The sequence below is a fragment of the Pristiophorus japonicus genome, chromosome 10, assembly GCF_044704955.1.
Source record: "Pristiophorus japonicus isolate sPriJap1 chromosome 10, sPriJap1.hap1, whole genome shotgun sequence".
Classification (NCBI taxonomy): domain Eukaryota; kingdom Metazoa; phylum Chordata; class Chondrichthyes; family Pristiophoridae; genus Pristiophorus; species Pristiophorus japonicus.
The window spans coordinates 45762736-45787736 of record NC_091986.1 but is presented as its reverse complement, the minus strand read 5'-3'; the positions used below and the strand labels follow the sequence as shown (position 1 = coordinate 45787736).

General features: G+C 47.1%; 1 protein-coding gene across 2 annotated transcripts in view; it reads left to right on the top strand.

Moving 5' to 3' along the window:
- The window catches only part of fgf14 (fibroblast growth factor 14), a 356072-nt gene that overhangs the window by 17044 nt on the left and 314027 nt on the right, over window positions 1–25001 (top strand). Inside the window, exon 2 of one of the 2 annotated variants that reach the window (XM_070891409.1) lies at window positions 19765–19772. The exons of the other annotated variant lie outside the window; for it this stretch is intronic. Within the exon in view, the coding sequence (XP_070747510.1) occupies window positions 19765–19772 (8 nt within the window). The remainder of the gene's footprint in view (window positions 1–19764; window positions 19773–25001) is intronic. 2 annotated transcript variants of the gene reach the window in all.

The following is a 25001-nucleotide window of genomic DNA, read 5'->3' as shown; positions in this document are numbered from 1 at the left end:
GTGAATGATGGGGGTTGCTTAAGTTTTTCTACCTCCTTTTGGATATGCTCCGCTAAGTGGGTAATTTCTTCGGAGCTATCTGGGATATACGTGTAACACTCAGTTCCGAGTAGGGCGCAAGTACCTCCCTTTTCAGAATTCCGGGAGCAGTTACTATAATTCCCTTGCTACTCTCCTATTTCCCTTTGGTGCAGAGGGTCGGCTAGTAAGAAGTAGGCAAATGCCTAGAATACCTATAATCAGTAATACAGTAAATTTATACATTTTGGCAAAAAGTAATTTTCCTTATTAGATTTCAGCTTCAGTTACGGGTGCTCGTTTAACATGTGAAGCGTGGATCCAGGCTTTCTTTCCTTAGACTTTAACAGCTGCCTGGGTGGTCAATAACACTTGATAAGGTCCCTCCCACTTGGCACCCAAAGGTTCTTTATGCAACTTTTTCACATACACCCAGACTCCCGGGATGATGTCGTGTCCTCCTTCGGGTGGATTACCCCAGCTGCCGATATCTGTCGGGAAACAGAACTAATAGCATTGGTTAGGTTCTGACAGTATGATAACAAAGTGTCACTCATTAAGTGAACATCAGCTTTCCGTAAATCAATAGTTCCCGGCAGCGACATGGGTCTTCCTGTTATAATTTCAAATGGGCTTAGACCTGTAGTTCTGTTCGGGGTTGCCCTAATGCTACATAGCACTACTGGTAGTGCCTGGGGCCATGGTGTTCCTTCTTGGTGATATTTGGCAAGCTGTTGTTTCAGAGTTCGATTCATTCGTTCTACTTGTCCTGATGATTGTGGATGATAAGGACAGTGTAAATCCCACGTAATGTTCAGTAACCTACAGACTTCTTGGCAGACAGCACCTGTGAAGTGTGTTCCCTGATCTGAGTCAATGCTACTTGGGACTCCCCATCGGGGAATGTAATCCTTACACAAGACCTTTGCAGTGTGATTGGCTGTGGCTCTTTTAGTTGGGACAGCTTCTACCCATCTAGAGAATCTGTCGACCATGACAAGAATGTTAGTGTATCCTTGGCATGAAGGAAGAGATATATAATCAACCTGCAGATGCTGGAATGGTCCGACAGGGGCAGGGGGCCTCAGTTGGGGCATTACCGTGATGTGTCCAGAATTATTTTTCTGGCAGACCACACAGCGGTCTGCTACCAGCTGGGCATGTTTTTTAAATCCCCGACCCCACCAGCTTTTCTGGAACTGTGCCGTCATCTGTTGTGAGGCCAAGTGTCTCCACGAGTGGATCTGTTGGGCTAAAAAAGGCATAAGCGCTTGTGGCGCGACTGGCTTGTCGGTAACTCTTTGTCTCCAGACGCATAGCTTAATTCCTGCCTCAATCCATGTCCATTTTTCCTCTCGGGAGCACTCGCCTTGCATTGTTTGAAGGTCTCATGTCAGAGTCCTGAGTGCTTTCAATCTGCACATCTGTGTTGGTTCTTCTGGGGGAATGTCCTGTGAGGCGGCATCTTTAGCTGCCTGGTCGGCTAGGGCATTTCCCTGTACTTCCGTGGTATTTTCCTTGGTATGGGCCTTACACTTCAGGGTGGACACTTCCTGAGGTAATTGTATGGCCTCTAGTAAGTCTCGGACTTCTTTTCCATTTCGGATAGGTGTACCAGCAGCAGTGAGGAATCCTCTTTTCCGCCATAACAGAATAAAGTCGTGAGCGACTCCAAAAGCATAACGCGAATCTGTGTAGACATTAGCTGTCTGTCCTTCTGCTATTCGACATGCTTCTGACAGGACCCGTAATTCGGCCTGTTGTGCTGACGTTCCTGAGGGTAAACATCCTTTTACCACTACTTCATATAAGGTTGTAACTGCCCATCCTGCTTTTCTGGTACCATTGTCAACAAAGGAGGAACCATCTGTAAACAGGATGAGGTCTGAGTTGTGCAGAGGCTCCTCTGCTGCTAAGGCTGCTTCTTCTGTTTCTTTTAAAATCTCCACGCAGTCATGCTCTTCACATTCTCCTCCCTCTTGCTCTCTCGATTCTGACATCGGGAGCATAGTTGTGGGATTAACCGGGCTGGCCCAGATGATATGGAGATTAGGAGCTTCCAAAACTGCTGTCCAGCGGGTCCATCTAGCTGCTGTCACCTGAGACATTCTATTCATAGACAGCAAAGCGTGTACGGTGTGGGGACACTTGACAATCAGCTTTTGGTCGAGGACTAGACCCGCAGTGATCATTACCGCTCGATATGTAGCTTCCATGGCCCTTAGGCAACTTCCCCATCCGAGGGCTATCGCATCCAGTTTTGCCGAATAATAGCCAATAGGTCTTTGTCGATCCCCATGTTCTTGTGTCAGTATAGCTGTCATGTATCCTTCTTTCTCATGAACAAACAGGGTAAATGGCTTACCACTGTCGGGGATTCCCAGAGCCGGTACCGAACACAAAGCCTTTTTCAAACTCAGGAAGGCCTCTTGCTGTTCCTTAGTGAGGGTGATGGCTTCTTTAGAGGCACGTTTCCCCTTTAAAATATCATTCAGTGGCTGAGCAAGCTGTGTGAAGGAGTCAATCCAATTTCTGTTAAAGTTACACAATCCCAAAAAGGACCTTAGTTCCTGAATAGTGGTGGGTTTTTTAGCAGCCCGAATGGCTGCAGTTCTATCCTGGGTAAGTTCTCTCTTTCCTTGTGAAATCTTTTGTCCCAGGTATACAACCTCTTCTTGGGATATTTGTGCTTTGTCGATGCTGGCTTTATGTCCTTTCAGCCAAAGGTGGTCCAGCAAAGCTCGTAAATCTTGTTCATGCTGTTCTTCCGTGTTTGAAGCTAGCAGGATATTGTCTACATATTGGATGACTGTGGATGACAGGGGAGGTAATTCTCGCAAATGGCTTTGTAAAGCCATGTGGAATACCACAGGGCTGCTGTGGAAGCCCTGCGGTAACCGGGTCCAAGTATACTGTTGTCCTTGGACAGTGAAAGCAAACTGTCGAACCTCCGGTGCCAGAGGCACCGACCAAAATCCGTTGGCCATATCTATAACCGAGAAATATTTATGTTCCGGTTTGAGGGCATTAAAAATGGTGGAGGGATCTGTGACCAAAGGAGCTTTTTGATTAATACACTGGTTAGCTTTTCTATAATCGACAGTCAAACACCAAGTCTCATTAGATTTCTGTACCGGCCACACGGGGCTATTGGAGGAGCTATGCGTTTTAATAAGCACCCCTTGTTTCTCCAATTGCTGAATAACCGGTAAGATTCCCGCGATGGCAGTTGGACTGATGGGATACTGTTTAGTGCATGGAGGCTTGGTCCCGGTAAATGATGCAGGCTCCATCTGGAGTAGGCCACAATCGTTCTTATCTTTAGCCCATATTGGGTGTTCCTTCAATTTTTCTTTCTTCAAAGTTCTAATTGACCAGGTCACCTGACCATCCTCGAAATGCAACGATGAATCTACTTGGATTAGAACGTCCATTCCCAAAAAGGGTTGATCTACTGGGCCTATCCAGACCGGCGTGGTTAGTTCATGTGGACCCAGCCCTATAAGTACCGGTGTTGTCCTTTTAATTTCCATTTTATGGCTCCCAACTCCATAGGCTGTACGTGCCCTACCATCCAACGGCAAAAAGTCTCCATATTGTAGGGGTAAGCATGTTAATTCTGCCCCTGTGTCGAAAAGACATTCCACATCCTTATCACCCACCCTCACAGTTATATATAGCCCATCTCCCCTTTGTTGTATTAGTGCGAGGAGGGGGGCCAGGGTGGGCTCTAATCATTTTTTGCTATCCCCAGTAACTCCTTCTGTTGTTGTATTGTCAGTCGCTTAAATGCTTCTATGAGGTCGTTATCTTGTGACAAGCCTGATTTGTTGGCTGAATTGTATCCCTGGCTGCGTCCTCTTCCCCGGCCGCGACCTTGCTGTTTTGCCCTGCACGTCTTGGCCCAGTGACCTTCTTTCCCACAATAATGACATTTTCCAGGTAATTTTCCTAATAACTGTTTATCGGAATCCTGGGATTTCCATCCCATAGCCTGTACAGCTCGGACTTTAGCTCCCATATCCCGATCTAATTAGTTACATCGATCCACCAATGCGGCAAAGGTAATTCCTCTACCTTCCCAGTCCGGTAACACTACCTTAAGCATTTTGGACAGTTCTGGCTTCAGACCTGCCACGAAAGCTGCTTTCAGAGGTCCAAACACTTGTTCATCCATTTCCTCATCCGTATTATTCATACCCGAATGTTCTAGCCACGTGCATCTAAACTGCTCGTCATACTCCAGGACCTCCTCTGTTCCTTTCTGTTGACAGGCTGCAATTTTTTCCCCATCTGTCTTAGCTGGACTGAAGGCTTGCAGCCAGTGTTTAATCGCCTCCCATCCTACATTTAATTCTTGCTCATCCTGCCCCAAAGCTTCTTCTACCTTGTCTTGCAATTTTTTTCCGTGTTTTTGGCATCATTGTGGTCAAAATCCAACCCAGGGATGAAGTTGATATATATTTCTTAAGCGGTCCAATTGGTCCCACATTTTCACTCCCCCTTTCTTTGGATTGGGCAACTCCTTGGACCATTTATCAATTTTCTGTGGGTCTGCCGGATCATTAAATAAGTATTCTGCATACACCCTTTACTTCGTTTTTTTGGTTCCGCCCTCATCTGCAGTCTCTTCTGATTTGACTACAACTCGTCTTTTTTTAAATGGGGCAAAACGCACCCCTAATTCTTCATCCTCCGACCCTGTATCGTCAGAGGATTCAGAATCCATATCTATTCCTCGGGTTTGCGCTTTTAATTTATCCAAACATGGGTACCCTGGGAATTGACCGATACATTTTCCTTTTCCTATTACTGTCTCTTGATCGAATGATTTTTTCCATTCTTTAATTTCACCTTTAAGATCTTTAACTTCCGCTTCCGACTTTTCAAGTTCAAGTCTTTTCTGTTGCAGCTGTGCACAAGGTCCTTTGTACTGGTCAGTTCTTGATCATGTTGGGAACGCATTATAATTTCATTCCGCTTTCGGATCTGTCCCATAATGGCTAGGGACCATCTAGTTCACTCTTTATTTTTCATACGGGTCGTTTTTCCCCAGACCCTTTTAATCTCGTCCAAGGACCATTGTCCTTTGGAGGTACCGTATTTTTGTACGATCTTAATACAGGTTTTAGATAAGTTGAATTGTTGCTCTATGTATTCTTTCAACTGTTGGAGGATTTCATCTATCGAAACATCGGTGGTGCCTGCCCATCTTTTCTTTGCTCTTATCTCCTACTGCCATAATACTGATTTCTTTACTGGGGTCTCGAGTCATAGGCTTTCCAGCCGATCAGTAGGTCGGTGATTAATTAACTAACACACCGCCGAAGTTAGATGTCTATGGGACCTCGAGCTGACTACCAACCGGAGGGTTCGCAAACCGGAGGCTTTCGGAATCGCGTAGAAGGAGAGGCGAATTTAGACTTTTGATCGAGGACTTTTATAAAGAGGAGTCCTTACCTCAGTATGTAGGTCCGATGTCCAAAATTCAGTTTCTTCCCTGTTCGTGACGCCAAAATTGTTAGATCTCTTAATTTCCAATGAAATACGAACTCCGATTGTAGTTTTAATGTAACTTTATTCTTGCAGCAGCAACAAGCTCTTGGCTTTAAGCTAGGCCTTTGTCCTTCTGAGACCACATGGCCAAAATGGCTGTACTTATACCTGGTTCAATTTACAGAAAAGAACTCGCCTTCTTTGACCTTATTAGCTCATTTGATAGTCTGTTAACCTTTAATTGGCTTGCTACCCAAGGTCCTAAAATGTCAAGTTGATTGATGACTTAATGCAATGTGGTCTGTGTTTTCTCAAAAACTGCAGCCAGGCTGCAGAGCTTGAATTCTCTATCACACACCTGCCTGTTACACACCCGCCCGTTTACACCCCGCCTGTTATACACCCCGCCCATTAAACACCTGTGCGTTACACAGCCCGCCCGTTACACACCTGCCATTATATACCCCGCCTGTTATACCCTGCCCGTTATAGCCCGCGCGTTATGCACGCCCATTATACATCCTCCCATTATACACCCCGCCCATTATACACCACGCCCGTTATACACCCGCCAATTATACACCATGCCCATAACACACCCCACCCGTTTTATACCCAGCTGATGCACACCACCTATTATGTACCCCGCCCATAATACAAAACAAGCCCATTATATACTGTGCTTGTTTTCATCATGCTGATTAGACACTGGCCTGTTATACACCCAATTGTTATACATCCTGCCCTTGTTACACCACGCCATTATACACCCCACCCATTATACACCCCGCTCGTTATGAACCCTGCCCGTGTTACACAATGACTGCTATAAACCCCACCCATTATAAACCGCACCATTATACATCCCACCCATTATATACCCCGACCGTTAAACATCCCGCCCATTATACACCCCGCCTGTTTTACAGCTCGCCTGTTATACACCATGTCCATTATACACCCGCCCGTTATACACCCGGCCGTTATACACCCACCTGTTATACCCCCGCCTGTTATATGCCAGGCCATTAGACACCATGCCAATTTTACACATGCCCATTATACACCATGCTCATTATACACATGCCCATTATACATCCACCCATTATACACACACTCATTATATACCCGTCCGTTATACACCCGCCAGTTATACACCATGTCCATTATACACCTCCCCATTGCACACAAGCAAGTTAAAAACCCACTCATTGCACACTTACCCGTTATATCACTGGCCGTTATACACGCACCCATTATACACCCGCCTGTTATACACCCCACCCTTTCCACACGTTCCCATTACACGCCCCGCCCGTTATACACCCGCCCGTTATACATCCTGGCTGTTATACACCCGCTCATTATACAGCGTCATTATACACCCACCTCTGTACGCCCATCCATTAAACATCTGCACATTATACACCCGTTATACATTCACCCATTATACACCTGCCCATTACACACCCACCCATTATACACCCACCTGTTATACACTCACCCATTATACATCATGCCCATTATACACTCACCCGTTATACACCCTACGTTATACACCTGCCCATTGTAAACCCGCCCATTATACACCCGGCTGTTGCACACATGCCTGTTTTATACACGCCCGTCATACACCCACACATTATACACCCACCTGTTACACACCCAGTCCGTTATACAACCGTCCATTATAAACCCCATCTGTTATACACTTGCTTGTTATACACCATCGTTATACATCCCACCCGTTATATACCCGGCCGTTATACACCCTGCCCATTATACACCCGACTGATAGAACCCACCCGTTATACATCCACCTGTTTTACACCTGCCTGTTATACATCTCGCCCATTGTAAAAGCAGACCGTTGTACACCCGCCCGTTACACACTAGCCTGTTATACACCCCATACGTTATACACCCACCCGTTATATACCCGGCCGTTATACACCCTGCCCATTATACACCCGACTGATAGAACCCACCCGTTATACATCCACCTGTTTTACACCCACCCGTTTTACACCTACCCATTATACAACCTGACCATTATACACCCTGCCAGTTTTAAACATGCCTGCTATACACCTGCCCGTTACACACCCAGCCCATTATACACCCGCCAGTTATACACCTGCCTGTTATATACCTGCCCATTATACACCCGCAAGTTATAGACCCACCCATTATACATCCCACTCATTTTACACCCCGCCCATTATACACGCCCATTATGCATCCTGCCCGTTATACACCCCGCCCATTATACACCCCGAGCATTATACATCCTCTCATTCTACAGTCCAACCACTATACACCCCGCCCGTTATAGTCCTGCCCATTATACACCCCGCAAGTTACACACCCCTCCCATTATATACCCAACTGATGCACACAGCTCGTTATATACCCCTTTCATTATACAAACCATTATATACCCCATCTGTTTTCACCATGCCCATTATAAACCAGCCCGTTATACACCCGATCGTTATACATCCCACCCTTTACACACCCCGCTCATTAAACACCCTGCCCATTACACACACGGCCATTATAGACCCTGTCCATTATACAAGCGCTCATTATACACCGTCGGTAACATCCCACCCGTTGTACACTCTGTCCATTATACAACTCGCCCATTATACACCCGCTTGTTATACACCCCGCCTATTGCACACCAGCCTGTATTACACCCTGCCCTTTGCACACATGACTGTTTTATACACGCCCGTTTTATACCCACCCGTTATAAACCCGCCCGTTATACACTCGTCCGTTATCTACCCGCCCATTGTACACTCGCCCGTTATATACCTGCACGTTACACACCACACCTTTTACATACCCTGCTCATTAAACACCCCGCCCATTACACACGCGCCTGTTATACACCCTCCCATTATACACCCTCCCATTATACACCCCATCCGTTATAACCCGCTCGTTATACACCCCGTCCATTGTAAAAGCAGACCGTTGTACACCTGCCCATTACACACCAGCCTGTTATACACTCCGCACATTATACACCCACTCATTATCCCATTATATACCCACACATTATACACCCAACTGATCTAACCCACCCGTTATACATCCGCCAGTCTTACACCCGCCCGTTTTACACCTACCCGTTATACAACCTGACCATTATACACCCTACCCATTATAACCATGCCTGTTATACACCTGGCCCATTTTACACCTGTCTGTTACACACCTCACCCATTATACACCACAAATTATACACCCACCCATTATACACCCGCCCATTATATAACACAGCCATTATACACCCGCACATTATATACCCTGCCCGATATACACGGCCATTATACATCCCGCCCGTTATACGCTCCGCCCGTTATACACCAGCAAGTTATACACCCGCCCATTATACAACCCACCCGTTATACATCCTCCCCTTATACACCCCGCCCATTATACACCCGCCAGTTATACACCCACCCAATTTCCACCAGCCCATTATATAACGCGGCCGTTATACACCCGCACATTATATACCTTGCCTGATATACACGCCCGTTATACATCCTGCCTATTATACACTCCACCCGTTATACACCCGTAAGTTATACACCCGCCCATTATAGAACCCACCCATTATACGCCATGGCCTTATACACCCACCCATTATTATCACGCCCGTTACACACCTGCCCGTTATACATCCAACCATTATACACCCCGCCCATTATATACCCAGCTGATGCACACTGCCCGTTATATACTCCGCCCATTATACAAAATAAGCCATTATATACCCCACCTATATTCACCATGCAGGTTATACACCAGCACGTTATACATCTAATTGTTATACAACCCACCCGTGTTACACCATGCCATTATACATCCCTCCCATTATCCTCCCCACTTCGTTATAAACCCCGCCCATGTTACACCACGCCCACTACAAACTCCATCCGTTATACACCCGCCCGTTGTACACCCGCCCATTATACGCCCTGCCAGTTATGCACCTCGCCCGTAATACACCATGCCAGTTACACACACACCTGTTATACACCTGCCCATTATACACCCACCCGTTATATGCCCCGCCCGTTATACACTCACCCGTTATACACCCCGCCCGTTACACACTCACCCATTATACATCCACCCTTTATACACCCGCATGTTTCACACTCCACCTGGTATATATCCATCCATTATACACCCGCTCGGTATACATCTTCCAGTTATACACCCCGCTCGTTAAACTCCCCGCCCATTAAACACTCGCTCATTATACACCCACCTGTTATACATCCACCCATTACACACCCGCCCGTTATGAACCCCGCCCGTTATCCACCCTGCCCATTATACACCCCACCCGTTATACACGTGCCCGCTATACACCCGCCCGTTATACACCTGCGTGTTATACACCCCGCCCATTATACCCACGCCCGTTATATACCCTGCCCGTTATACACCCCGCCCGTTACACACCCAGCCCGTTATAAACCCTGTCAGTTATACACCCGGCACATTATACACCCGTCTGTACTACATCCACCTGTTATACACCCCGCCCATTATACACCCCGCCTGTTATACACCTCGCCCGTTATGCACCTCGCCCATTATAGACCATACTTGTTATACAAACCGCAAGATGTACACCCACCCGTTACACTCCAATCCCAATATACACCGTGACCATTATACACCCCGCCTGTTACACACTCACCCCTTATACAGCCAATTGTTATACACTCGCCCATTATACGCCTGCCCATTATACACCTGCCCATTATACACCTGCCCATCATACACCTGCCCGTTATACGCCTTCCCATTATACACCCCACCAGTTATACACTCCACCCATTATACACCCCACCCGTTATGTTATACACCTTGCCTGTTAAACACCAGTGCATTATACATCGCCCATTATACACCAGTCCGTTATACAACTCACCCGTTATTGACCATGCCTGTTGTACACACCGCATGATGTACACTCGCCCATTACACACCCCTCCCAATATACACCCCGACCATTATACACCCTACCCGTTATAAACCCATCCATTTTATACTCGCACATTACACACTCGCCCATTTCCACCCCTGCCCATTACACAACCGCCCATTACACACCCTGTCCGTTACACACTCGCCCATTATACAGTCACCTGTTATACACTCGCCCATTATACACCTGCCCATTACACACCCGGCCATTATACACCTGCCCATTATACACCCGCCCGTTATACACCACGCATGTTATACACCCGCCCGTTACACACCCAGCCCGTTACACACCCTGACCCTTATACCCCTGCCCCTTATACACCCACCCCTTATACACCCGCCCATTACACACCTCGCCCGTTATACACCCCGCCCATTATACACCCACCCATTATACACCCGCCCATTATACACCCGCCCCTTATACACCCGCCCATTATACACCCGCCATTATACACCCCGCCCGCTATACACTACCCGTAATACACCAGCCCATTTCACTTCACGCCCATTATACACCAGCCTGTTATACACTTGCCTGTTATACACCCCGCCCGCTATACACCCCGCCCGCTATACACCGCGCCCGTTATACACCAGCCAGTTATACAGCGGCCTGTTATACACCAGCCCGTTATACACCCGCCCATTATGCACCCCACCTGCTATACACCCTGCCCGCTGTACCCCCGCCCGCTATACATCGGCCCGTTATACACCAGCCCATTATACACCCACCTTTATACACCCTGCCCATTATATGCACCCATCCATTATACACCACATCCGTTATACACACATCCGTTATACACCCGTCGGTTATACACACATCCGTTATACACGTCCCGTTATACACACATCTGTTATACACGTCCCATTATACACCTGCCCGTTATACATTCCGCCCATTATACACCACGACCGTTATACACCTTGCCCGTTATAACCCACCCGTTATACACCAGACTGTTATACACCTGCCCGTTACACATCCGCCCATTATACACCCATGCATTATACACCCCGCCCGTCATACACCAGCCCATTATACACCAGCCCATTATACTCCCTGCCTGTTATACACCCAGCCCGTTATACACCCGCCCGTTATACACCCAGGCCATTATACTCCCTGCCTGTTATACACCCAGCCCGTTATACACCCCGCCCGTTATACACCCGCCCGTTATACACCCAGGCCATTATACGCTCCACATTATATACCCGCCCATAATGCACCAGTCAGTTACACACCCCGCCCATTATACACCCCGCCTGTTATACTCCTGCCCATTATACACCCCTCCTGTTTCACACTTGCCCGGTATACACCCGTCCAATTTTCTGTGACTTAATTGAAAAGAAAAATCTTCATTATTTATCAGGCGAGAAATCTGCTGCTACCCATTTTGATCTGCTGCCTATTTCACCCTGATGTTGATTTTGATTGTGCTGTATTTCGCATTTGTTGCTGTTAAATTTCCCAGTTACATAACCAATCTAAATCGTTGTGTAAATTCTTTACTGCACAATCTGTTTTTTCTGTTCTCCATATGAAATAATTAACCAATTGGACAGGCTCACATTTTCTTTTGTATGCAAGTAATTTATATAAATTGGAACTAACAGTAGTGGATGCACTCATCCTGGTGTGCCTCTAAACAGCATTTCTCCACGAACTGACATCCTTCTCATGAGTATTCTTCATTCCCTAATTCTCTAGCCAATTTCATATTCAATCTTGCAGTCTGTGGGTTCAATGAAAGCATTCTATACAAAATATTAATGATCTTGCCAGTGCTGATTGGTCTGCTGTGCCTTTCCAGCAACTTCTATTTTTATACTGAAGTTCTACCCTAGATTCCTGTGGCTAGTAGTTTACTGGAAGTCATGTGGAACTTTTTCAAAAGCTTTCTGAAAGATCCAAGTAACCGATAGCATAAGGAACTGTCTACATTTTCTTAATCGTCCTCAAAAAAGTTAAAGAGGTTTGTCAGCCTGGACCTTCACACTGTAAATCCAAGTTGGCCACTTTCTATTAAGTTATGGCCAAACAGGTGCTCCTCCAACCTACCCCTTAACATAGACTCATATAGCAATGAAGGAGGCCATTCGGCCCATCGTGCCTGTGCTGGCTATTTGAAAGAGCGATCCAATTATTCTCGTTCCCCCTGCTCTTTCCCCATAGCCCTGAAAGATTTTCCTTTACAAGTATTTATCCAATTCCCTTTTAAAAGTTATTATTGAATCTGCTTCCACTGTCATTTCAGACAGTGCATTCCAGAACATAGTATCCATTACTTTATCTGTTAGTGATGTCAAGCAGATGTGCCAGAATTGCCAACTTGTAAAAATATAGGCATGATTTTGCTTGCTTCCCGCCGTACAGAAGTTTGTCAGTCATACCTTAATGCTGGTGGTCGTAACCCAACAAAGTTCCCCTTAAGGTTATGTCACCTAGTTGTCTCATAAGTAAGCATTCAAACTAAAGATCATCGACCTGAAACATTAGCTCTGCTTCTCTTCCCACAGAGGCTGCCTGACCTGCTGAGTATTCGCAGCATTTTCAGTTTTTATTTCAATGTTCCCCTTTGGTCTCTTGAGGACCATAAGCCATCTCACCCAGGGGATGTGTTCACCTTAAGATAATCAAATACTTCTGCCACGCTGGCTTCAAAACTCTCGAGGATCTTTCATTACAAAAAATGGATAGCAAATCATTTTAGAAAATATCGGCCCTGACATTCCGACGCCCCCGGGTCCGTACAGAGTTTCTACGGACCCAGGAAGACATCGCAAAAGCTGGTTTTCAGCGTACAATGCACATGTGCTGAAAACCAGCTTTTCTGATCTGTCAAGCTGGAGCTTGACAGATCTCATGCATATTGGGAGCAAGGACATTTGCAAGAGCAAGATTGCAGTATTCACCCATATCTTGCCCAGCAAATGTCCTCAAAATTAATGCACCTGATAAAAGCTGGCACATAGCCTACTTTTACAAACGTAAGAGTTTAAAAATGTACAAAAATATAATTAAATTAAATTTAAAAAACACATATAGGGCTTTTAGAATCTTCACTGTTGTGCTTATTGCCCAGCAGAGGAGGACAAAGGGTTTGATTAGGGCAGGGAAAATGGAGTATGAGAAGAAGCTTGCAGGGAACATTAAGACGGATTGCAAAACTTTCTATAGATATGTAAAGAGAAAAAGGTTAGTAAAGACAAACGTAGGTCCCCTGCAGTCAGAATCAGGGGAAGTCATAACGGGGAACAAAGAAATGGCGGACCAATTGAACAAGTACTTTGGTTCGGTATTCACGAAGGAGGACACAAACAACCTTCCGGTTATAAAAGGGGTCGGGGGGTCTAGTACGGAGGAGGAACTGAGGGAAATCCTTATTAGCCGGGAAATTGTGTTGGGGAAATTGATGGGATTGAAGGCCGATAAATTCCCAGGGCCTGATGGACTGCATCCCAGAGTACTTAAGGAGGTGGCCTTGGAAATAGTGGATGCATTGACAGTCATTTTCCAACATTCCATTGACTCTGGATCAGTTCCTATGGAGTGGAGGGTAGCAAATGTAACCCCACTTTTTAAAAAAGGAGGGAGAGAGAAAACAGGGAATTATAGACCGGTCAGCCTGACATCGGTAGTGGGTAAAATGATGGAATCAATTATTAAGGATGTCATAGCAGTGCATTTGGAAAGAGGCAACATGATAGGTCCAAGTCAGCATGGATTTGTGAAAGGGAAATCATGCTTGACAAATCTTCTGGAAATTTTTGAGGATGTTTCCAGTAGAGTGGACAAGGGAGAACCAGTTGATGTGGTATATTTGGACTTTCAGAAGGCGTTCGACAAGGTCCCACACAAGAGATTGATGTGCAAAGTTAGAGCACATGGGATTGGGGGTAGTGTGCTGACATGGATTGAGAACTGGTTGTCAGACAGGAAGCAAAGAGTAGGAGTAAATGGGTACTTTTCAGAATGGCAGGCAGTGACTAGTGGGGTACCGCAAGGTTCTGTGCTGGGGCCCCAGCTGTTTACACTGTACATTAATGATTTAGATGAGGGGATTAAATGTAGTATCTCCAAATTTGCGGATGATACTAAGTTGGGTGGCAGTGTGAGCTGCGAGGAGGATGCTGTGAGGCTGCAGAGCGACTTGGATAGGTTAGGTGAGTGGGCAAATGCATGGCAGATGAAGTATAATGTGGATAAATGTGAGGTTATCCACTTTGGTGGTAAAAACAGAGAGACAGACTATTATCTGAATGGTGACAGATTAGGAAAAGGGGAGGTGCAAAGAGACCTGGGTGTCGTGGTACATCAGTCATTGAAGGTTGGCATGCAGGTGCAGCAGGCAGTTAAGAAAGTAAATGGCATGTTGGCCTTCATAGCAAGGGGATTTGAGTACAGGGGCAGGGAGGTGTTGCTACAGTTGTACAGGGCATTGGTGAGGCCACACCTGGAGTATTGTGTACAGTTTTGGTCTCCTAACCTGAGGAAGGACATTCTTGCTATTGAGGGAGTGCAGCGAAGGTTCACCAGACTGATTCCCGGGATGGCGGGACTGACCTATCAAGAAAGACTGGATCAACTGGGCTTGTATTCACTGGAGTTCAGAAGAATGAGAGGGCACCTCATAGAAACATTTAAAATTCTGACGGGTTTAGACAGGTTAGATGCAGGAAGAATGTTCCCAATGTTGGGGAAGTCCAGAACCAGGGGTCACAGTCTAAGGATAAGGGGTAAACCATTTAGGACCGAGATGAGGAGAAACTTCTTCACTCAGAGAGTGGTGAACCTGTGGAATTCTCTACCACAGAAAGTTGTTGAGGCCAATTCACTAAATATATTCAAAAAGGAGTTAGATGAGGTCCTTACTACTAGGGGGATCAAGGGGTATGGCGAGAAAGCAGGAATGGGGTACTGAAGTTGAATGTTCAGCCATGAACTCATTGAATGGCGGTGCAGGCTAGAAGGGCCGAATGGCCTACTCCTGCACCTATTTTCTATGATTCTATGTTTCTATGTTATTTCCGGGGGGACGTTGAAAAAGGGTTTGCAGATCTCCGGCTTCTTGCCATTCTCTAAACACCTAGTTTCCATTTTTGAAAATAGGCGTTACCGCGAGCGATATGAAATGGGCGGTAGCGTTAAATTTTTTTTACCTTCTGCCGTAAAGTGTGGGCGTCCTTAGCAATGGCATGGCAACGCTCGTTTCCCGTGATTCAGGAGGTCAAGGGTCATCATGTCATGCGCAGAAGAGAAGACAGAGAGAGAGGGAGCTCAGAGGTACAGAAAGTGTGTGTGGCTGTGGTATGTGCTTGTTTGGCTGTTGTGGGAGGCACGATGGAGATTCACCAGTAGCAAGAAGCCTACTAAGCACCAAAAACTTAGTTGGCACCGAGTTTTTGTCCAACAAATAAGATATAACATGGAAGGGATGGAGGAGGCCCTGGAGCTGGTAGCCAGGAACACTGGTGACAGAGGGCTCCCAGTGGTCCCGGAGCACCGCACTGCACCCCAAGGTGCTGCACCCCCATTGCCAACCACACATGAGAGCCAGCAGCAACAGCTTGCTTCTGGCTCAGAGCACGTTCCCACCTCAGGACCGTTCTCTCCCGTATTCGTCCAAGCAGCGCTTCGACCGTCAAACCCCCCCCAATGAAACATCGCCTGAGGACCTCCTCGGCCAGGCGGCTTGGAGTCAGGAGGAGAAGGGGAAGTGGTAGAGGTGGGGAGGAGAAGCGCGGTGGGGGCGGGGGAGAGGGAAGGGTTGGTTTGTACAGAAATACTGATGATTTCAGACTAATGTTCAGTTGAAAGATTTTTTATTTAACAAAACCTTGTAGCGCATTGGCTCAGATAGCAGCACCATTACAGCTATTGGTAATTCCTTAACATCATTACTGGTGATTCCTTAATATCAAAGGGTCTATCACACTTAACTTCAATCAACTTAAACTTTAACTGTCACGAAGGTGATGCTCACCATTGATGTATGACCTGCACACCTAGCAGTGTATCAGCCTTGTAAATAACCCCAGGCAAAGCGGTTATTGATGAGCTCTTGACGTAAGTGTTGTGTCCTTCGATGCTCTAGTAATGACTCCATGAGGCAATGATTTGTACTTGAACTGTAGTGACAGTCCTTTATTCGTTAATTCCAGAGTGAGGATCACACCTGGTGGCCTGCCTTTTATACTAGGCCAGGCACACCTGTACAGGTAACCTACAAGTCTCCCACTGCTGTGCCCTCTGATAGCACACCTTGTGATAGTACCAACAGTAGCCATGTAGGATACATGACATCACTTTCCCCTGAGCCTTTAGTGCAAATCGCCTCTGCATTGATTGTGCTCTGGGCTTAGCTCTATGTGGGCTCTGTCAGGTTGACCCTTGGCAGGTCATTTCAATCTTGGGTGAGTGGTTGGTGCAATAGAGTGCTCGTGGTTGCTGTGTCCCTGACCACTCCATTCTCCACGCGCCGCCGCCCCCCACCCCCCCCCATAGATTATGGCGGTGGCTCCTAGCATTCATGTACATTCAAGTTCAGGAAAATTGATTTTGCATTACATTTGTGGTTCCGTTGTGAGACAATACGTTAGATGCCTTATTGATACAGTGACTGGTGCGTGAGGTCAAACTAGTTCCGGAGCTGCTGGGTTGTGTCCCTACAGACTGGTGGCGGCTTAGTGCCCGGTGCTGGCAGTGGGAACCCGGTTGGCTCGAGTTGCTTGCTCTCGGGGCTGTTGCCGTGGTCCCTAGCGTTGGGCCAGTTCACAGATGCCTGTGACCGCCCTGTCCTTTCTTTGCACCCTGGGTCGCTGCTGCTTCCTGAGGAGCTGTCGTCTAGCAGTGCACAGGGGAGTGCTGACTCGCTAGCCTGGGCATTGTTTGGTTTGGGATCCTGGCTGGTGCCGGTAACTTTGGGGGAACTGTGGTGGGTGACTCTTCGTTTATGTGTATGGCCTTGGTGGCGATGGGGTCTGGGGACTGAGCCTTAGTACAGTCTTCTTCTTCAGGCCCGTGGCAGTTGGCGCCATTGGGTGCCTGAGAGGTGGAGCTAGTCGTGGCAGGGTATCGATACCGGTTCCGTTGCCCTGCTGAGGTCGCTTGCTCTGCAGCTCATGTGTTTCGGCTGCTTGTGGCCACTCTCCACGGTGCATGACTCTGGTCCCCGGGATGCAGGTTACAGCATTGGGTAGCTCTCTGGACCCGTGTGCTCCCGATGGGTGTCTGCCCGCTGCATTGGCTGCATGCAGTTGAAACGCTGCATCGCACAACTTTTCATTACTTATGATGGACACACTGTGGATCCGATTGCAATCGCGCGATTTTTTTTCTCGCTGGTTTTATATGCACAATTCAGATCATCAATTACATATTTTACATAATCGCGTGACTTTTCCTCGCTAGTTGCATGTACACAATTCAGATTATCAGTTGCACATTTTACATGTTCAATTACACCTTTTGTCTCTGACTTACAATTACTATTACATTGTTTAAGTGTGTGGAACTGTCCCTTTAATTGTGGTGGGTTGCAGGCCTCCTTTAAGAGAGCCTTGCTTTCTTTACCCCAATCTGCTTCTCCATTTGGTGCCATGTGTTGCTCCATCAGTGCTGCACCTCGTGGTCTGGCCTCAGCCATCTTTGTCTTCAGCCCCTCACCTCGTGGTTTGGGCGCCATCTTTTCACCATCCACGATGTCGGTGATCCTCTTCTCCCCAGGTTCTGCCTCCCAAGCTGGGAATTCACCTCTGGATCCAATTTTCTTCCTTCGGAGTCCTGCCACTGGAGCCTGGAAGGTGCGTTCGGGTTATCTCAGCTGGATCATCTCCGCGCAGTCGTGCTGAGCGGTCTGTGTCTCAGATGCCATGTTGGTCTGCTCTCCGGTGCCGGGTCCACCCTCAGGTGAGGGTTTGCTTTGCCTCTGAGCGCAGAGGGCGTCAATCGCTGGAGGGGTCTTTCCACTTCCGAGCAGCATTGGTCCATCACCTGCAACAATCCACAATCCACAGAGGTAACTTGTGTTACATTCACGCTACCAACGACTGGGATGATTTCATCGGTGTAGCTGCGTAGCTTTGCCTGAACCAGGATCAACTTGGGTCGTTTAGCTTGATTGTCCCATAGCCTCTCAAAGGCTTCTTGATTCATCACTGACTGGCTCGTCCCCATGTCCACTTCCATGAAGACTGGAACACCCTCTATCTCGACTTCCATCTTCAGCGGGGAACATTCGGTGGTGCAGGTAAACATGCTATGTACCTCCCCATGGGACTGGGCTGCCTCTCTGCCTATCGATTCATAATCCACGCTGGATTCATGGCCATCTGCAGACTCTTCATCGACACAGTGAGTCATATTTCTCTTACACATTCGCTGGAGGTGGCCCTTTGTGCTGCAGCCTTTACATACAAAGTCTTTAAAGCGGCACTGGTGAGCCCTGTGATTCCTTCCGCAACGCCAGCATGGTGCTACTCGATTAGCCCCCCTCGGCGGACTCTGAGTTAAGGGACTCGGGGGCCTGTTCTCTCTTCCCTGAGAGGGTTCGCGCTCTACAGTCCAGACCCTAACCGGTGCTACTCTGTGCACAGTACCTACCGGGATTGAGTCCTGAGGGTGAGTCATCTGCCTAGAGCTACAGGTTGAGGTCATGAATGCCTGGCTCACAGAGATGGCCTTCTGCAGTGTGACTGTGGTATCCGCCGACAGTAGCTTATGAAGAAGGCCCTCATGCCCAATTCCAATGACAAAAATATCCCGCAGCGCTTCGTTGAGGTGGTTGCCGAACTCGCACGGTGCCGCCAGCCTCCTGAGGTCTGCGGCGTACTTTGTGACTTCCTGGCCTTCAGGCCGTCGGTGGGTGTAGAACCGGTGTCTGGCTGTGAGAATGCTCTCCTTGGGCTTGAGTTGCTCATGGATCAGTGTTACAAGCTCCGTATATGTCTTGGTCGTTGTCTTCGCTGGTGCCAGCAAGTCCCTGATGAGGCCATAGACAGTGGGCCCACAACTGGTTAGCAAGATAGCTCAGCGCTTATCAGCCAGTGTGGCCGGGTCAGCTCCTGCCAGGTCATTTGCTGTGAAGAAATGTTCGAGCCTCTCTCCAAAAGCATCCCAATCATCGCCATCGGCGAACTACTGCAACGTACCAAGGGTAACCATTTTCGCGTGGAAGTTCATAACCTCGTCACCAATTGTTTTGTCCTTAGATGCTCTGGTAATGAATCCACGAGGCAATGTGTTGTACTTGAACTGTAGTGATCTTAGTCCTTTATTAGTTAACTCCAGAGTGAGGATCACACCTGGTGGCCTGCCTTTTATACTAGGCCAGGCACATCTGTACAGGTAAATTATGATACAAAGAGTGTTTAGTACGGCGTTCAATATTTTGTCCTGTATTAGGGACATTTTGCACCACAACTACCTCATTAGCATGCTAACAAATTTCTACATTTCTCTCAAGCTTGTCTTTCCCCCTGTAATGCTATACATAGTTCAGTTTCTTTCAAGTTCCCTTACACTGATGGCCCTCTTCCACAGGGGTCTCCCGCCATAATAACGCCTAGTTGAAAGGTTAAACATGAAAAGGGAACACAAGAGAATGGTAGCATAGTGGTTATGTTTACTGCGCTAATAATCCAAGAGACACGGGGGCTGAAATTGCCCACTGCTGGAAACCGGATGCACGCAGCCCGTTTCTAGTGCTTTTACCACTGCGTTGGATGAGGTGGCCTCTTGAGCGAAATTCCGCTCTTTGGCTTTTTTTTCTGACGAATCGGAAGTCACTCATAATGGGGGCAGTAGTGCTGCGGTGAGCATACTAGAGAGGGCGGAAGTTGGCGGGGGGGTAGTGTCCGCCGCTGTCAGTTATCACGGCGCCACGTCACCACGGCTCTCCCCTTCAATTAAAAGAAAAAGTTTGCGCGATTTTTAAAGTTCAGTTCACTGTGCCACCAAGAGAGGGTGCCAGGCTGCCTGGTGGCGGCCCGGCCAAACCCGGGGGCATAATTGTCGGCCCGACATGGAAGTCAGCCGACAAAACAAAATATGGTGGCAGTGCGTCTCCTTTAATGGGAGCCACACCGCCATTTCAGAAGGCCACGGCCTCACTGCACCATCTGAAAAAAGCAAGTTTTGGCACCGCCCGGCGAGAGGAAGATTTTCTTGATGGAATTTCGCCTTGGGAAAGGGACATCGGTGGTGTGCACTCTGATGACGCACCTCGGATGGATCGGCAGCAGCAGATCGGTGGTGGGGGGGGAGGTGGGGTGGGGGGGGGTGCAGGTCACCACAGGGTTATCGCAGGAGCGGAATTTTGATAATGGCGGCCATTACACGGAAAGTCAGTGGCCATTGCACACCACAGCGTGGCCGCCGATTTCTGGTGGTAACAGGCCTTAAGCATAGGGGCAATTTTGGCCCCATGAATTTAAATCCCACCATGGCAGCTGGGGAATTTAAATTCAATTAAATAAATCTGTATTAAAAAGCTAGTGTCAGTAATGGTGACCATGAAACTATCAGATTGTCGTAAAAACACATTTGGTTCACTAATGCCCTTTAGGGAAGGAAATCTGCCATTCTGACCTGGCCTGGCCTATATGTGGCTCCAGACCCACAGCAATGAGGTTGACTCTTAATTGCCCTCTGAACTGGCAGGACACTGAGTTGTTCAAAGGCAATAAGGGATGGGCAATAAATGCCAGCCTTGCCAGTGATGCCAACATCGTGTGCACGAGTAAAAAAAAATTATGCTTAATGTTCATGAAACTTACGGCAGTCATATAATTTAGATGATGGGTAGAAACCATTGCTTAATGTGGTTTCAGACATCGGATGGACCCTCAGTTTTTGGCTCATTAATCTGGGTGTATTCCAATTGCAGTGATCTGTGTAGTAAAGTATATACACAAGCTCTTGCTCCCTATAAACCAGAGTATGACTTCACACACCTAAAACCTGGGTAATTGTAACAAGCCCAGAGGTTAAAACGAAATGCCTCATCACTGTATTCAGCTTTACTTGTATGTCACATGGCCACACATGATCTCCTTGACTTCAGAAGACAATAGAATAAGTACATGGCTTAGCCTATGAAGTACCAATGAGATTTAGTAACAATATATAAACAAATAAACAGGCAGATGTCTGAAATATAGAACCTAGCTATTCCTCCTCCTGCTACTCCCGGCTCAGCAGGCCGGGGCCATTACAGGGAGCAGCATGCAACAGCCCGGCCTGGAAATCAGTGCAGCCCCGGCCTGCAAGACCATCAGCAGGCCGGGGCTATTGGAGGGAGCAGCATGCAATGCCAGGAGGGTGATGGCTGCGATGCCAGGTTGCTGATTGCAGTGCGGACAGGCACAGCAAGAGGGGCGAAGGAGCGGCAAGAGTTCATAGAGGGAAGTGACCGGGGCCCAGCAGAAGTGTGAGTTTGGGGCCCAGAAGAGCCGGGGGCCCAGAAGAGGCAAGGGCCCAGGGGCAGCACGGGTCATCCCACACTGCGATATGTGTGCGCGCTAGGTCCGTGCAGCAGTCGTCTTGGGTAATCCTTGCCACTGGACCAAGTCCTAGCTCTGTCAAGCCCATGTGGTGTGCAATGGCCACCACATGTTAAAAAAATCCACACACAGGCATCTTCCACCCTTCAGGTTGTAGTTCGGGATCTGGAATATTCGGTCCTTCATTGAAACACCTGTGAACTCATCCCTTTTTGGCGTGGAAGCAAGTCATCCTCGCTTCGAGGGACTGCCTATGATGATGAAAGTATATACAAACTGTAAGGGAACACTGAGGCCAGGTGCAGGAGGCGTTGTCTTACATTGTAGTTAGATTGTAGTTTACATAAGAAATGGCATAAACTAGGCTTCTATTCCTTGGAATATAGATTAAGGGATGTTCTAATTGAGGTGTTTAAGGTAATTAAAGGAGTTGATAGGGTAGATAGAGAGAAATGATTTCCTCTAGTGGGGGGAGTCCAGAACAAGGGGGCATAACCTCAAAATTAGAACTGGGCCGTTCAGGAGAGAAGTTAGAAAACATTTCTTCACACAAAGAGTGGGAGAATTGTAGAATTCACTCCAGAAAAAGCAGCAGTTGCTAGCTCAGTGAATAATTTTAAATCTGAGAGTGATAGATTATTGCTAGAGCAGGGTGTAAAAGGATATGGAGCTAAGACGAGTGGATGGAGTTAAGATTTAGATCAGCCATGATCTCATTGAATGGCAGAACAGGCTCGAGAGGCTGAATGGCCTCCTCCTGTTCTTATGTTCCTAGTTGACTCCTAAGTAAGAATTAGGGCTAGAAATTGTGTAGCGTCCCATTTGGGGCGATAACATTTCAGGAATGGGAAAAGTATCCGCAAGCGAACAAGAATTTTTGCTCCCGGGAACTTCTGCTTTAGTTCTCCAAGAGGGAAGTGAAGCGCTAAATCTACAGGCCGCAAAAGAGCAAGGCGGTAAGTGTTAGCACCAGTGCAAAACTGTCAGGGAAGTTCGCAGACAACGGTGAATTCACCACATCTGGTCGGTAACCTCTTAGCACCCTGTTACCACCCCCAGTAGGCACTAACGGGAGGTGCAAACTAGGCCAATTTCTCCCGCAAGTGTTTTGAATTACACTTTGTGTGGCAACTGCAGTCAAGGGGTGCACTGTCATTCAGACCCTACTTGTTTAAATTGGTAGTCAACCATTATTTTAAAATATTTACCTGTTTGTTAAAAATGGAGCTTACCCTTGAATGTGAAGCCATGCTGGGCCGTGAAGATAAAGCATTGATGAACTGGTGCTTTGGAAGTGTTTCAAACAGCAGATTCAACTTGTACAGTGGCACAGTGAGCCAATATGCTGTCTGGTGCAGGTTAACAACCTTACTTCAAGTTGTCTGCCTTGCTCAGCAGGTGACTTCACCTTGCACACTCTATACAGTGCTCTAACTGTTAACATTAAATACAGCAAACATTGGAACATGTCGTTTATTCAAGTCATGTAAAAATAACTCTCTTTGCATCACATACATAGATTTATTTATTTTCTTCATTCTCGGGATCTGGGCGTCTCTGACAAGGCTGGCATTTATTGCCCATCCCTAATTGCCCTCGTGAAGGTGATGGTGAATCATCGCCTTCAATACAACTGAGTGGCTTCCAAGACCATTTCAGAAGGTGGTTAAGAGTCAGCTTGCTGTGGGTCTGGAGTCACATATAGGTCAGACCTGGTAAGGACGCTAGACCAGTTTACTGCAAGTCACGTCCCGTACCATATGCACTTAAGCAGAGACTTTGAGCAAGAATTCAAAAGGCTAAAGGCTAAGAACATAATCTCTAAGCTAGATCTATGTAATTGGGCTACATCCATTGTTGTACCTAAGTCAGATGGTAAGGTAAGGTTATGTGGGGATTATAAAGTAACCGTAAACCAGGTTCGAGAAGGTAATCTTCCCAATACATTGCCAAATGTAGAAGATTTGTTCACAACACTGAGAGGTGGTCAGATCTTCTCAAAGTAAGATCTTACAAATGCCGACTTACAACTTGAACTAGATGAGGAGTTCAAGTCATGCTTGATTATAAATACTCAATAAGGCCTATATCAATTTAATAGGCTACAATTTGGAGTGTCTTCCACCTCCGCCATATTCCAAGGGGTGATGAACCAGATTTTGACAGGCATTGAAGGGGTAGTACATTATTTAGATGACATACTCATTTCAGCACCAAAACAGGCAAATCCATAATACATATTGAATAAGAACATAAGAACATAAGAATATAAGAATTAGGCCATCTAGCCCCTCGAGCCTGCTCCGCCATTCAATAAGATCATGGCTGATCTGGCCGTGGACTCAGCTCCACTTACCCACCCACTCCCCGTAACCCTTAATTCCCTTATTGGTTAAAAATCTATCTATCTGTGACTTGAATACATTCAATGAGCTAGCCTCAACTGCTTCCTTGGGCAGAGAATTCCATAGATTCACAACCCTCTGGGAGAAGAAATTCCTTCTCAACTCGGTTTTAAATTGGCTCCCCCGTATTTTGAGGCTGTGCCCCCTAGTTCTAGTCTCCCCGACCAGTGGAAACAACCTCTCCGCCTCTATCTTGTCTATCCCTTTCATTATTTTAAATGATTCTATAAGATCACCTCTCATCCTTCTGAACTCCAATGAGTAAAGACCCAGTCTACTCAATCTGTCATCATAAGGTAACCCCCTCATCTCCGGAATCAGCCTAGTGAATCGTCTCTGTACCCCCTCCAAAGCTAGTATATCCTTCCTTAAGTAAGGTGACCAAAACTGCACGCAGTACTCCAGATGCGGCCTTACTAATACCCTATACAGTTGCAGCAGGACCTCCCTGCTTTTGTACTCCATCCCTCTCGCAATGAAGGCCAACATTCCATTCGCCTTCCTGATTACCTGCTGCACCTGCAAACTAACTTTTTGGGA